The 15,874-nt window shown below is 52.2% G+C and overlaps 1 protein-coding gene across 1 annotated transcript in view; it reads left to right on the top strand.

Annotated features, from left to right (window-relative positions):
• The window catches only part of EXOC3L2 (exocyst complex component 3 like 2), a 17,994-nt gene extending 5,789 nt beyond the window's left edge, over positions 1–12,205 (top strand). The window contains exons 6-10 of the mRNA XM_025365860.1: positions 2,383–2,461; positions 5,386–5,508; positions 6,006–6,161; positions 7,794–7,915; positions 10,922–12,205. Of these exons, the coding sequence (XP_025221645.1) occupies positions 2,383–2,461; positions 5,386–5,508; positions 6,006–6,161; positions 7,794–7,915; positions 10,922–11,210 (769 nt within the window). The 3' untranslated portion in view covers positions 11,211–12,205. The remainder of the gene's footprint in view (positions 1–2,382; positions 2,462–5,385; positions 5,509–6,005; positions 6,162–7,793; positions 7,916–10,921) is intronic.
• The last annotated feature ends 3,669 nt before the right edge of the window (positions 12,206–15,874 follow it).

The following is a 15,874-nucleotide window of genomic DNA, read 5'->3' as shown; positions in this document are numbered from 1 at the left end:
CTAATTTTCTTGTATTTTTAGTAGAGACGGGGTTTCACCGTGTTAGCCAGGATGGTCTCGATCTCCTGACCTCGTGATCCACCCGCCTCGGCCTCCCAAAGTGCTGGGATTACAGGCTTGAGCCACCACGCCCGGCCCCAGCTTGCTATCTTAAATGTACAGACTTCGTAGCAACAGCAAACACATTCTCAGGACTCACTGTGCCAGGTGCTTGAGAGTATCGGCTCGTTTAATTCTCACCGCAATCCTGCGAGATGGGCTGTAGGTTCATTTTACAGGTGAGGAAGATGAGACCAGCAAGTGGCAGAGCCCATTGCGAATCTACAGTCTTAATCTATAAACCACTGTGTGGCCGGGTATGGTGACTCACGCCTGTAATCCCAGCACTTTGGGAGGCCGAGACTGGCGGATCACGAGGTCAGGAGATGGAGACCATCCTGGCTAACACGGTGAAACTCCGTCTCTACTAAAAATACAAAAAATTAGCTGGGCGTGGTGGCAGGTGCCTATAGTCCCAGCTACTAGGGAGGCTGAGGCAGGAGAATGGCATGAACCCGGGAGGTGGACGTTGCAGTGAGCCAAGATTGTGCCACTGCACTCCAGCCTGGGCGACAGAGTGAGACTCCGTCTCAAAAAAAAAACAAAAAACAAACAAAAAACACTACGTATGTTTGCTTTTTTGTTTTTGTTTTTGAGACAGAGTCTCGCTCTGTCACCCAAGCTGGGATTACAGGTATTAGCCACTGTCTCTGGCTTTATAAACCACTATGTATGTTTTGAGAGAGAGAGAGAGACAGACAGAGACAGAGAGAGCAGAAGCAAAAGAAACAGGGAAAGACTGAGAAAACAAGATAGGTGAGGGAGGAAGGAAAGGAGAGAGACTGGGACAGAAGGACAAAGGGAGAGACATCAGAACCAGCTAGAGATAGACCGCTCATGGTGGCTCACGCCTGTAATCTTAGCACTTTGGGAAGCCAAGGCGGGCAGATCACTTGAGGTCAGGAGTTTGAGACCAGCCTGGCCAACATGGTGAAACCGCATCTCTACTAAAAATACAAAAAATTAACCGGGCATGGTGGCAGGTGCCTGTAATCCCAGCTACTCGGGAAGCTGAGGCAGGATAATCGCTTGAACCTGGGAGGCAGAGGTTGCGGTGAGATGAGATCATGCCACTGTACTTCAGCCTGGGCAACAGAGAGAGACTCTGTCTCAAAAAAAAAAAAAAAAAGAAAAAGAAAAAAAAAGAACCAGCTAGAGACATGAAGAGATAGGACACAGTGCTGTGCTTGCATGCCTGTGTGAGTGTATGAATGGCTGTAGGCTTTTGAGGGAGTGTGTGTGTGTGTGTGCCGTGTGCATGAGTATGCATGTGTGTGTGAGCATCAGCCAGGGTGTGGACCCTGGGAGAATCACCAGGGCCCAGGCATTATGTGGGTTCCCTCATGCCTTGCTCCATTTTTGGAGGTTCAGTAAACAGAGCTGGCCAGGCACGGTGGCTCACACCTGTAATCCCAGCACTTTGGGAGCTGAGGCGGGAGGATCGCTTAAGCCCAGGAGTTGGAGACCAACCTGGGCAACATAGTAAGACGTTATCTCTACAAAAAATAAAAAACAATAAGCTGGGTGTAGTGGTGCATGCCTGTGGTTGCAGGTACTTGGGAGGCTGAAGTGGGAAGATTGCTTGAGCCCAGGAAGTCAAGGATGCAGTGAGCCGTGTTCGCACCATTGCACTCCAGCCTGGGAGATAGTGCAAGACTCTGTCTCAAAAAAGAAAAAAACAAACACCCTGCCAGGCGCAGTGGCTCACACGTGTAATCCCAGCACTTTGGGAGGCCAAGGCGGGCAGATCACAAAGTCAAGAGATCGAGACCATCCTGGCCAACACGGTGAAACCCCTTCTCTACTAAAAATACAAAAACTAGCTGGGCATGGTGGCAGGTGCCTGTAATCCCAGCTACTCAGGAGGCTGAGGCAGGAGAATTGCTTGAACTGAGAGGCGGAGCTTGCCATGGGCCGAGATGGCGCCACTGCATCCCAGCCTGGTGACAGAGTGAGACTCTATCTCAAAAGAAACAAACAAACAAAAAACCCCCAGCAACACGCTAGACATGGTGGGTCACACCTGTTGTAATCCCAGCACTTTGGGAGGCTGAGGTGGGAGGATCGCTTGAGCTCAGCAGTTCGAGACTAGCCTGGGCAATACAGTGAGACCCTACCTTAAAAACAAAAACAAAAACAAACAATAAAAGAAAACTGGGCTGCTGTCAGGGTGAGAGAACAGGAGGGGGTGCTGAGGCTGAGCTGAAGAGGGAATTAGACCCCCCCCCCGTGGATACCATCCTGGGGATGTCTCCGAACCTCACATGCCCTGTGTCCACCCAGACTGCAGCCTCTCCCCCAACCCTCCCCTTGCCCCTGTATCAGGGAGAGACCCACAACCTGCCCATCTCCAGGGTCTCTGGTCTCCTCCAGATACCTCCTTTCCCTCCCCATGGGCGGTGGTCACTCACTTCATCCTATGAATTCTACCACTTGGATTCTCCTCTTCCCCCTCCTCACTCTTTCATCCCCTCCCTATCTCCGCTTTCCCCTTTGTTCCAGCCTCCTCCCATTTTGGTAAAGCACAAATCTGACCCTCTCCCTCCCCAGCACAAAACTGGCCATGACTCCCTTCTGCCCTCAGGAGAAAGCTGGGGCTTCTCCCCCAGCCCAGGAGGCCCTGTGCACCCCAGGCCTGCCCCAGCCTCACCTCTCCCCTCCCTGTCTTATACCTGGAATAAGCCTCAAAACCGGCTTCAGGGTCGCACAGCTCCCCTCACCCCCAAAACACACACTTCAAAAGGCCCAAGCTTGGTTTAATGCTCTCCGTCACGGTCTTAAAGTTATTATTATTTTTTGTTCTGGACGGGGAAAAAGAGTTTTGTTTTTGTTTTTGTTTTTAGAGATAGAATCTTGTTCTGTCGCCCAGGCTGGAGTGCAATTGCATGATCATAGCTCACTGCAGCCTCAACCTCCTGGGCTTACGCGATCCTCTCATGTCAGTCTCCTAAGCAGCTAGGACCACAGTGTGGGCCACCATGCCCAGCTAATTTAAAAAAAAAAATTACAGAGAGGGAGTCTCACTATGCTGCCCTGGGCTCAAGCAATTCTCGAGCCTCAGCCTCCCAAAGGGCTGGGATTACAGGCATGAGCCACCGTGCCCAGCCCTTAACATTTTTTTGTTGTTGTTGTTGTTGAGATGGAGTTTTTCTCTTGTTGCTGAGGCTGGAGTGCAGTGGCTCAATCTCAGCTCACTGCAACCTCCACCTCCCAGGTTCAAGAGATTCTCCTGCCTCAGCCTCCCGAGTAGCTGGGATTACAGGCGCCCGCCATCACACTCAGCTAAGTTTTTGTATTTTTAGTAGAGATAAGGGTTTCACCTTGTTGGCCAGGCTGGTCTTGAACTCCTGACCTCATGATCCACCTACCTCAGCCTTCCAAAGTGCTGGAATTACAGGCATGAGCCATCATGCCTGGCCCCTTAATAATTTTTCAATAAGTCTGCCTGGTCAAAAGACAGTTTTTAAAATGATGAACTCAATTCATTTGGTGCATTTGCAAGGTGCAATGCTTTCCTTCATTAACCAGTGAAAGAAGTTAGAAATTAACTTCCCCCAGAATCAGCAAATGGCAAACACATTTCCTTGAAAGTCACAGTTGCATATATATACAGTGCATTCTAGAAAAGAGGGGGCAAGACAGGTTCCACCCACTTTCACAAGTTTCATCAAATACCGGATCTACTCAAGGGTGGAGAGAAAAGGCAACTTTCAAAAAGGAGGATGTTATTAACTGAGGCATTTACTATATTCCTTCCTAAGTGCCCCAGATGGGGAACCTGTTTTCTCAACCAGATCTAGGAAGTGGAATGTGGAAGCAATTCGTCCTCCTCCCCTTAAGGGCTGTGCATAGTTAATAAATTTTAAAAATATGTCTTAAAGTTCTTACTTTTTCTTTCTTTCTTTTTTTTTTTTTTTGAGACAGGGCCTCCCTCTGTTACCCAGGCTGGAGTGCAGTATCATGATCATATTTTACCGCAGCCTTGAACTCCTGGGCTCAAGCGATCCTCCCACCTCAGCCTCCTGAGTAGCTGGGACTACAGGCACATGACACCATACCTAGCTAATTTTTATTATTTTTATTTGTTTACTTATTTTTGAGACGGACTCTTACTCTGTCACCCAGGCTGGAGTGCAGTGGTGCGATCTCGGCTCACTGCAGCCTCCACCTCCCAGGTTCAAGCAATTCTGCTGTCTCAGCATCCAGAGTAGCTGGAACTACAGTTGCACGCCACCACACCCGGCTAATTTTTGTATTTTAGTGGAGACAGGGTTGAACTCCTGACTTCAGGTGATCCACCCGCTGCAGCCTCCCAAAGTGCTAGGATTACAAGCGCGAGCCACCACGCCCAGTCCCAGCTAACTTTTAAATGTTTTGTATAGAAGGGGTCTCGCAATGTCAGGCTGGTCTCAAACTCCTGGGCTCAAGCTACCCTCCTGCCTCGGCCTCCCAAAGTGCTGGGATTACAGGTGTGAACCACTGTGCCCAGCCCTTAATTTTTTTTTTTTTGAGATTGAGTCTTACTCTGTCACCCAGGCTGGAGTGCAGTGGCGCCATCTTGGCTCACTGCAAGCTCTGCCTCCCGTATTCACGCCATTCTCCTGCCTCAGGCTCCCGGGTAGCTGGGACTACAGGCGCCCACCACCACGCCTGGCTAATTTTTTTGTATTTTTAGTAGAGATGGGGTTTCACCATGTTAGCCAGGATGGTCTGGATCTCCTGACCTTGTGATCCGCCCGCCTCGGCCTCCCAGAGTGCGGGGACTACAGGCGTGAGCCACCGCGCCCGGCCCCTTAATAATTTTTAAATGAAGTCCCCTGTTTTCATCAGCCACTCTGACGTTTTTGCTGGTCCTCTCCCTGGCATGCCCATCTGAAATCTGAACTGTCTTAATACTCACGATTTTCTCCCATTGAGCCACTCCCTCCCCCATCCCTCCCTTGGCTAAGGAAGGTCATCACCAGGGCATCAGTTCTGGTGTCCCTTCCTCCAGGAAGCCCTCCTAGGCTCTATGCTGAGTCAGGCATCCCCTCTGGGCTTCCTAAACCCCTGGGCTCCCGGATCCCAGCCTTGCCAGCTTTTGGTCATCACTACCTGGGGACCAGTCTGTCTCCCCTTCTGGACTGTGAGTCCCAGGATGCCAGGGCTGGGGCTATCTGTTCCCCATGTGTTCCGAGCACCACACAGCTTGGGTTCACACGGAGCAGGGTTCCAGGAACAAATTCCTAAGTGAAGAAGGAGGGTGGGAGGGAGGAGAGCCATTACCCCCTACTCTGTCCCTGCCAGCCACACTTCAACAAGCTGATGCGCCGGAAGTGGCTGAGCAGCCCGGAGGCCCTGGATGGCATCGTGGGCACGCTGGGTGCCCAGGCCCTGGCCCTGCGCAGAATGCAGGATGAGCCTTACCAGGTGCGCCTGCCTGAGGGGAGGGGAGGTGAGGGTGGAGGAGAAGAGGGGAGGAGGAAAGGGGAAAGGGGCGGGAAGAGGGGAGGTTGGGAGAGCAAGAACACTCCTGCTGGAGGAAAGCCCTCTAAGGTGGGGAGCGGCTCCCTATGGATGGAAGAGGTGGCCCCTGCCCAGGGTCTGCGGGGAGGCGTGTGCGTGGAACTGGGGTGTAAGGCGGGGTGCAGACTGAGTCAGGGCCCCTGAGAGTGGAGCTTGGGGAATAGGGAGAGGCTGGGATGGAGCACCCTTTGGGGGCCGGCAGGGGCTGTCTGCGGGCTTATTAGGGGGCCAGGGAAGACATCCTAGGATGGGGCTGGGGGCTGGGGCGTGGGCACGGGAAGGGTGCCCATGGGTGCCTGAGTGGATATGGGCGAGTGGGGCGGGGCTGGCCTTCAGACTGGCGGGATGGGAGTCAGTGGGGCATGGCTCACACCCCTCGGGCTTCCCTCCTCCGCTTCCAGGCGCTGGTGGCCGAGCTGCACCGGCGGGCGCTGGTCGAGTACGTGCGGCCCCTGCTCCGTGGGCGCCTGCGCTGCAGCTCGGCGCGGACCCGCAGCCGCGTGGCTGGGAGGCTCCGGGAGGACGCTGCGCAACTGCAGAGGCTGTTCCGGCGGCTGGTCAGTGTCGGGACGCGGTTGGGGGGCTTTCAGAAACCAGGACAAGGCTTGGCTTCCGAGAATCTCAGGTCTCAAAAGCCAGGGGGAGAGGGGCAGGGCTCAGGACAGAAACTCTCAGCCAACTTCTGGTCAATAGCAACCAGTAACTTTGATCCACACCCTTTGCACTTAAAACCTGGCTTTCTTGCTCTGAGAACTCGCCTCCGGGCGCTTTCCTTGGCTGTTAAGGCGAATAATGGTCCCTATCCATTGTTTTGAGGATCAGATTGGTTAATTCCTGTTAAGTACTTAGGACGGTGCCTGCCTCAGAGTTAAAACTCCTTGCATTACCAAAATTACCCGGGTGTGGTGGCTCATGCCTGTAGTCCCAGCTACTTGGGAGGTTGAGGCAGGAGAATCCCTTGAACTAAGAGGGGGAGGTTGCGGTGAGCCGAAATCCTGCCACTGCATTCCAACCTGGAGACTCAGTCTCAAAAAAAAAAAAAAAGACTCCATGAACGTACAGAGAAGATACATGCAAGAGAAATGCAGAAATCCTAACATTTCTAAACCCTGGAATTAAAAACCGCCAGATCTTATTTGTACCCAGTTGTATTCAGCTGGGCTGGAAGGGCCTCATTCAGTCGCTCTTCCCGGAGTCTCAAGCCCGGAGTCCTTGGAATGTTTTCTTTGGAAAATTTTTGAGATAATTGTAGATTCACATGCAGATGTAAGAAAGAATGCAGGAAGCTTCCTTGTACACTTTATCCAGTCTCCACTCCCCCAAAGGCAAGATTTTGCAAACTTGGAAGAGGTTTGGAGAAGTGTCCCAGAGTTCCAAATTATCTGCAAAACTGGGAGGAGATTATATTATGGATTTTTCTCAAATGTGACCACAGTATGTCTTCTGCTACATTTTATTTTTTATTTTTATTATTTTATTTATTTTATTTATTTATTTTTGAGACAGAGTCTCGCTGTATCGCCAGGCTGGAGTGCAGTGGTGCGATCTCGGCTCACTGCAAGCTCTGCCTCCCGGGTTCACACCATTCTCCTGCCTCAGCCTCCCGAATAGCTGGGACTACAGGCGCCTGCCACCACGCTCAGCTAATTTTTTGTATTTTTTGTAGAGATGGGGTTTCACCGTGTTAGCCAGGATGGTCTCGATCTCCTGACCTCGTGATCCACCCACCTCCGCCTCCCAAAGTGCTGGGATTACAGGTGTGAGCCACTGCACCCAGCCTATTTTGATTTTTATTCTTTATTTTTGAAACAGAGTCTTGCTCCATCGCCCAGGCTGGAGTGCAGTCGTGCAGTGTCCACTCACCATAACCTCTGCCTCTCGATTTCAAGTGATTCTCCTGCCTCAGCCTCCTGAGTAGCTGGGATTACAGGTGTGCACCACCACGCCTGGCTAATTTTTGTATTTTTAGTAGAGATGGGGTTTCACCATGTTGGCCAGGTTGGTCTTGAACTCCTGACCTCTAGTGATCTGCCCACCTCAGCCTCCTCCCAAAGTGCTGGGATTACGAGCTTGAGCCACCACGCCTGGTTTCTGCTACATTTTAGAGATGGGATAACAGGCCGGGGGGGCAGGAATTGGCAGGGTCAATCTTGGGAGGGTGTGAGCCCTGCGTCCTCCCTCCCCTGCAGGAGTCCCAGGCCTTGTGGCTGGATGCCGTGGTGCCCCATTTGGCTGAAGTCCTGCAGCTGGAAGACACGCCCAGCATCCAGGTGGAGGTGGGAGTGCTGGTGCGCGACTACCCAGACATCAGGTGAGACACCCCGCCTGGGCCGGGGCTTTGCAGTGCCTGGCCGAGGTCTTCTGGTGGCCTTGGCATCCGTCCCCATGTTTCCTGCCTCCTGGGCGAGGGAGGGAGCCGGCGAGCGTGTCTGACGGCCGTTTCCTGTTGGAACCAGGGCATTATTAATACGATTTCCCTCCTTCTCCTGCCGCTGCTGCTGCCTCCGCCGCCACTGCCACCAGGGCTCACAAACAAACAGGCGGTCACAGGAAGCCCAGGGCAGGGGGGGCGCAGGGCTGCCCGGAGGCAGGAAGGGCCGGCCCGCGGGGGAGCCGCGGGGGACTCAGGGACACGCAGGGCACACGGGCGCACACGCACTGGGACAGCGGCAGGCGCAGGCGGCATTCAACGCCTGCTAGGTCACTTCCTTTCTATGTGACCTTCTCAGAGCCTCAGTTTCCTCATCCATTCCATGGGGATAATAGTATTCTCGTCATAGGGTTATTAGGGAAATTTATCATCATCAACATCATCATCATCATCCATGACTATAGTAACAATTGCAGTTCTCATTCAATGAGTTCTTATTTCAGACCTAAATAAGCATCTTACATGCCAACCTTTTTTTTTTTTTTTTTTTTTGAGACAGGGTCTTACTCTGTTTCCCTGGCTGGAGTGCAGTGGCACAATCATGGTTCACTGCAGCGTTGACCTCCTGGGCTCGAGCAGTCCTCCCACCTCAGCCTCCTGAGTAGCTGGGACCACAGGCACGCACCACAATGCCCAGCTAATTTTTTGTATTTTTTTGTAGAGATGGGTTTCACCATGTTGCCCAGGCTGGTCTCGAACTTCTGGGCTCAAGTGATCTGCCTGCCTCAGCTTCCTACAAACAGGGAAGCATGAGCTACCGTTGCCCAGCCCATGCCAACTTTATAAGGGGTATTTTGTTGTTGTTGTTTTGCTTTGTTTTTTGAGACAGAATCTCACTTTGTCGCCCAGGATGAAGTGATCTCAGCTCACTGCAACCTCTGTCTCCTGGGTTCAAGCGATTCTTCTGCCTCAGCCTCCCAAGTGTAGGCATGTGCCACCACACCCAGCTAATTTTTGTATCTTTAGTAGAGAGCGGGTTTCACCAAGTTGGCCATGCTGGTCTTGAACTCCTGAGCTCTGGTGATCCACCTGCCTCTGCCTCCCAAAGTGCTGAGATTGCAGGTGTGAGCCACTGCACTTGGCCTGTAAGGGGTATAATTAAAGCTATTGAAATACCACGCCTAGCAAGTGGCAAAGGTGGAACTTGAACCCAGGCAGTAGACTGGCTCTAAAACTAGTGCACCAGATTGGCTGGGCACGGTGGCTCATGCCTGTAATCTCAGCACTTTGGGAGGCTGAGGCAGGCGGATTACCTGAGGTCAGGAGTTCGAGGCCAGCCTGGCCAACATGGTGAAACCCCATCTCTACTAAAAATACAAAAATTAGCCAGGTGTGATGGCACACGCCTGTAATCCCAGTTACTCGGAAGGCTGAGGCAGGAGAATTGCTTAAGCCCGGGAGGCAGAGGTTGCAGTGAGCCAAGATTGTGCCACTGCACTCCAGCCTGGCCAACAGAGCTAGACTCTGTCTCAAAAAAAAAACAACAAAAAAAAACTAGTGCACCAGATCAACACACTACACAACCATGTGACAGTGCTGGATGGTGGTGGCAGTGGTGGTGGCTGCTGGAGCACTGCCAGTCCCTGCAGTGCTATTCAGGCAGACAGACATTCTATACTCAGAAACAGAACCCCAGAAAAACAAGGAGTGAGGCATGAGTGGGTTTCAGTTTCAGCACTGAGGGTGGGGGTCCTGGAACTGATTCAGGGTGGTCAGTTCTGGTTCTGGGGGATAGGGTCATGTCCTTGGGAAGGCGCAGATTCCTGGAGTCCCATGGGGTCCCAAGAAGTCCCAGTATTCTTGCTGATAATGGAGTTTCTGAACTTGAATATTGGATCATGAGTCAGAACTTAAATCTGTAGCTAAGTTTGAGAGTTTGCTAGCTGGGTTGGGTTTAGGGGGTTGAGCTTGAGAAGATTAGGAGGTGCCTAGGGCTGAGGATTTAGGGGGAGTGGGGTACAAGGTTTCTTTCTTTTTTTTTTTTCTTGAGACGGAGTCCTGCTTGTTGCCCAGGCCTGAGTGCAGTGGTGCGATCTCGGCTCACTGCAAGCCCCACCTCCCGGGTTCATGCCGTTCTCCTGCCACAGCCTCCTGAGTAGCTGGGACTACAGGCGCCCGCCACCACGCCCGGCTAATTTTAGTACTTTTAGTAGAGACGGGGTTTCACCGTGTTGGCCAGGATGGTCTCAATCTCCTGACCTCGTGATCCGCCTGCCTCGGCCTCCCAAAGTGCTGGGATTGCAGGCGTGAGCCACCGCGCCCAGCCTCTGTTTTTTTTACTTTTGAAACGGAGTCTCACTCTATCACCTGGGCTGGACTGCAGTGGCACGATCTCAGCTCACTGCAACCTTTGCCTCCCAAGTTCAAGCGATTCCCTTGCCTCAGACTCCCGAGTAGCTAGGATTATAAGCGCCTGCCACCACACCCAGCTATTTATTAATTATTATTATTATTATTTATTTTTAGTACAGATAGGGTTTCGCCACGTTGGCCAGGCTGGTCTCGAACTCCTGACCTAAGGTTATCCACCCGCCTTGGCCTCCCAAAGTGCTGGGATTACAGGCGTGAGCCACTGCACCCAGCAGAGAAGGTGAACTTTAATCACGAGCTGAGGCTTGGGGTGAAAAGGAAAATTGCAGGGCTGGTTCTGGAGTTGGTTGTAAGGGGGATTTGGAGATGGTTGGAAGTGAAGTTCTGGAGGGACCTGGTATGAGGTGAGGGCCTGGGTGAGGGAGCTGATTGGATGGAAGGCTCTGGAGGGGGCACAGAGGCAGAACTCGGGCAGGTTCTGGGACAGGTGAGGGGGTCAGGTGGGGTCTGGGGGTGGGCTGGGTGTGTGTCTAGAGCTGGGGAGCTGCACACACCTGTCTGTTCCTCTCCCCACAGGAGGAAGCACGTGGCAGCCCTCCTCGACATCCGTGGCCTGCGCAACACAGCCGCCCGCCAGGAGATCCTGGCTGTGGCCCGGGACCTGGAACTCTCTGAGGAGGGAGCCCTGTCGCCCCCTCGGGACCGTGCCTTCTTTGCAGACATCCCCGTGCCCCGCCCATCTTTCTGTCTCAGCTTCCCTCTCTTCCTGGGCCGCCTCCCCCTCTCCCGGCTGGCCAGGCCCAGTTTGGCCTGTCTGCCCCGGCCCCGGCCTCCGTCTCTAGTGCGGCCTCGGGCCCGGCGCTGAGGGTCACCCAGCCGCCTGCCTTAGTGACCCCATCTATGCTGCTGACAAGCCAACCTCCCGTACGGCGCCTCTCCTGACTCCCTGCCTGGGATCACACACCCCTGGGATAGAAAGACCCTTAGATGTCTTCTCACTCAACCCCAAACTCCCTGTACAGAAGGGAAATGAAGGCCAGGCACGGTGGCTCATGCCTGTAATCTCAACACTTTAGGAGGCTGAGGCCGGAGGATTGCTTGAGTCCAGTTCAAGACCAGCCTGGGCAACATAGTGAGACCTGCCCCCTATCTCTACAAAAAATAAAAAATTAGCTGGGCATGGTGGTGTGTGCCTATAGTCCCAGCTATTGGGGAGGCTGAGGTTGGAGGATCGCTGGAGTTTGAGGCTGCAGTGAGCTATGATTGTGCCACTGCACTCCAGCCTGGGCAACAAAGCAAGACCCTTTCTCAAAAAAAAAAAAAAAAAAAAAGGTGGGGGAAACAGAGGCCAAAGAGACAAAGGACTTTCCCAAGGCCGTGAAGCCTGTTCCCAGCACCTCCCCTCCTGCCATAGCCCAGAGTGGTGAGTGGCGTTCTGGAAGTCTCTACAGAAATATCCCAGCTCCCCCGCCCCTTTCCCCCACCTCAAGGTCTGGCCCCAATCCAATGTATTAAGGAACGTTCGATACTTAGAATAAAGAGATCTCTATTTAACACAAGGAAGGGCTGAGTCCTGAATGTGTTGAGGGGAGGAAGGACCGGGGGAGCAGGGCCCCGGGCCAGTGGCTTCTCACACGCCCAAGGCCGGGCTGGGCTCCAGCTCCTGGGCAGGGCAGTGGAGGCAGAGGGAGGCTGCGTGTGCCGGGAGCGACGCCAACCCATGTACACCTCCCGGCTGTGTGGCTCTGAGGCCAGGCCTTGGCCACTCTGAGCCAGGGTCCCTCATCTGGTCAGTCTCAAAGTGCCTGTCCATTCCTGGTCCTGGTGGCTCCATCTTGGCGCGCCCTCCCCATCCATCCTTAGCCGGGAAGCTGCCCCGTCAGGAGAGGAAGGAGGTTGGGGGCAGGGCTGGCGGCATCCAGGGCGCCCTCCTGGGTTGACGCAGGAAAGTCTCAGGGTGGGAAAATTTCCAGCCTCTCACCCCCAGCCCCGCCGGATCCTGGTCCCCACGGAGACCTTGAGGTCACCTCCCTGTTGACCCCTGCCCCTCCGGCCTGGGCTGGACAGCCCGTGATGGATGTTTCCTGACTTGCGGGATTTTTGTGTGTATGTGGTGGTGGTTGTTTTTTTTCCCTGAGAAGTCAGAAAGAGGAGGCAGCCAGGGGTTAGCGTTGGGGCTGGGTTTGAAACCTCACGCATGCACATTTGAACTTGGGGAGGTAGAGACGAGGGACTCTTGGAGCCTAAGGCTGTGCTACCCGAGGCAGGAAGCTGCCCCTCTCTGGGCTGAGGTTCCTGTGCCTTTCTGGGGAATTGCTTAAACTCTCTTTCCCCAGGCTGAGGCAAGAATGTCCTGAGGGTGCACCCTCCTCACTTTGCCCTCTGAAAATGACATTTTATTTTATTATTTTATTTCTTTTTTTTTTTTTTTTTCAGTCAGAGTCTTGCTCTGTCGCCCAGGCTAAAGTGCAATGGCGCGATCTCAGCTCACTACAACCTCCGCCTCCCAGGTTCAAGCAATTTATTCTCCTGCCTCAGGCTCCTGAGTAGCTGGGATTACAGGTGCCCTCCCCCTCCAACCACCACCATACCCAGCTAATTTTTGTATTTTTAGTAGAGACAGGGTTTCACCATGTTGGCCAGGCTGGTCTTCAACTCCTGACCTCAAGTGATCCACCTGCCTCAGCCTCCGAAAGGGTTGGGATTACAGGCATGAGCCACCGTGCCCAGCCCGAAAATGACACTTTTTCTGTTGCCAATATGCAAAAGAGCAAGAGAGGAATTGAGGAATCAACAGTATTGTGCAGTCCATAGGCATTTATTGTTTATTTTTTAGAGACAGGGTCTTGCTCTGTCGCCCAGGCTGGAGTGCAGTGGCACGATCATAGCTCACTGCAGCCTCTACTTCCTAGCCCAAGTGATCCTCCTGCCTCAGCCTTCTGAGCAGCTGGGACTACAGGCTCACGCCACCACACCCAGCTAATATTTTAATTTTATTTGTTTAGTAAAGACAGAGTCTCACTATGTTGACCAGGTTGGCCTCAAGCCATCCTCCTGCCCCATCCTCCCAAAGTGCTGGGATTACAGGCGTGAGCCACTGCCACTGCCCTGTAGGCATTTAATTAAACATATAAGAGCCTCAGTTTGTCAGTGTCCTTTTCAGATGTTAGTCCCCCATTTAAAAACAGCTTTTGGCTGGGTACAGTGGCTCACACAGCAGTCTGGGACACAGAGGTGGGAGGATCGCCTGAAGCCAGGTGTTCAAGGTTGCAGCTGGCTATGATTGTACCTCTGCATTGTAGCCTAGATGACAGGTGAGACCTTGTCTCATTAAAAAAAAAAAAAGGCTGGGCACAGTGGCTCAAGCCTGTAATCCCAGCACTTTGGGAGGCCAAGACGGGTGGATCACAAGGTCAGGAGATCAAGACCATCCTGGCTAACACGGTGAAACCCCATCTCTACTAAAAAATACAAAAAGCTAGCCGGGCGAGGTGGCGGGCGCCTGTAGTCCCAGCTACTCAGGAGGCTGAGGCAGGAGAATGGCGTGAACCCGGGAGGCGGAGCTTGCAGTGAACTGAGATCCGGCCACCGCACTCCAGCCTGGGTGACAGAGCGAGACTCCGTCTCAAAAAAAAAAAAAAAAAGTGGCCGGGTGAGGTGGCTCACACCTGTAATCCCAGTGCTTTGGGAGGCCGAAGTGGGCGGATCATGTGAGGTCAGGAGTTCGAGACCAGCCTGGCCAACATGGAGAAACCCCATCTCTACTAAAAGTACAAAACTTAACTGGGTGTGGTGGCGCACCTATAATCCTAGCTACTTGGGAGGCTCAGGCAAGAGAATCACTTGAGCCCAAGAGGCAGAGGTTGAAGTGTGCCGAGATCATCCCCCTGCACTCCAGCCAAAGAGACAGAGCAAGACTGCATGTCAAAAAAAAAAAAAAAAAAAAGTTAAAACAGTAGTAAATTTTATGTGTATTTCACCACAATAAAGAAATTTTATATAAAGAAACCTCATACTCATTTGTAGTTAATATCCAACCTCCTTAGTCACTTTCTAGCCCTAAGCAGATACTAATCTGTCTGTCTCTATTAATCTACCTATTTGTACTTTTCACGTTTGGAAATACACAATGTAGTCTTTTGTGACTGATGTTTTTCATGTGCATAATTTTTTTTTTTTTTTTTAGACGGAGTTTGGCTCTTGTTACCCAGGCTGGAGTGCAATGGCGCGATCTTGGCTCACCACAACCTCCGCCTCCTGGGTTCAAGCAATTCTCCTGCCTCAGCCTCCTGAGAAGTTGGGATGACAGGCATGCACCACCATGCCCAGCTAATTTTGTATTTTTAGTGGAGACAAAGTTTCTCCATGTTGGTCAGGCTGGTCTCAAACTCCTGACCTCAGGTGATCCACCCACCTCGGCCTCCCAAAGTGCTGGGATTACAGGCATGAGCCACCGTGCCCAGCCTTTTTTCTATTTTTTTAAGGTAGAAGCTTAGATGATTTTAAATCCTCCTCCCTCTCTTCCTTCCTTTCCTTTCCTTTTTTCTTTCTTTCCATCCCTCCCTCCTTTCCCTCCCTTCCTTGACAAATAAAATTATATCTATTTGTGTCATACAACATGATGTTTTGGGGCCAAGCTCAGTGGTTCACACCTGTAATCTCAACACTTTGGGAGGCCAAGGTGGGAGGATCGCTTGAGCCCAGGAGTTCAAGACCAGCCTGAGCAACATAGGGAGACCCTGTCTCTATAAAAAATTAAAAAAATTAGCCAGGTGTGGTGGGGCATACCTATGGTCCCAGCTAATTGGGAGGCTGAGGTGGGAGGATGGCTTGAACCCGGGAGGTGGAGGTTGCAGTGAGCCGAGATGGTGCCACTGCACTCCAGCCTGGGTGACACAGAGAAACTACATCTCAAACAAACAACAACAACAAAAAAAAAAAACCGTAGTCACCATATTGTGCAATAGATCTCCTGAACTTATTCCTCCCGCCTAACTGAAATTTGTATCCTTTGACTACCGTCTCCCCAATCTTCCTTTTCCTCTTTTCTAATTAAGCATTTAAAAATCTATCAATGTCTTTCTAAGCATTACTTTATCTCATGTCATGTACTTTGATATGTTAATTTTTTTCATTGAGTTTTACGTAGTTTATACTTTCTCTTGATTTCTTCTTCGACTTCTGGGTTATTTACTTTCCAAATACTTGTGGGTTTCTTTTTTTTTTTTTTTTTTTTTTTTTTGAGACTGAGTCTGGCTCTGTCGCCCAGGCTGGAGTGCGGTGGCCGGATCTCAGCTCACTGCAAGCTCCGCCTCCCGGGTTCACGCCATTCTCCTGCCTCAGCCTCCCGAGTAGCTGGGACCACAGGCGCCCGCCACTTCGCCCGGCTAGTTTTTTGTATTTTTTAGTAGAGACGGGGTTTCACCTTGTTAGCCAGGATGGTCTCGATCTCCTGACCTCGTGATCCCCCCGTCTCGGCCTCCCAAAGTGCTGGGATTACAGGCTTGAGCCACCGCGCCCGGCCAACAG

This window comes from Theropithecus gelada, chromosome 19 (assembly GCF_003255815.1).
Source record: "Theropithecus gelada isolate Dixy chromosome 19, Tgel_1.0, whole genome shotgun sequence".
Taxonomy (NCBI): domain Eukaryota; kingdom Metazoa; phylum Chordata; class Mammalia; order Primates; family Cercopithecidae; genus Theropithecus; species Theropithecus gelada.
This window is presented reverse-complemented; position numbering and strand designations above follow the sequence as displayed.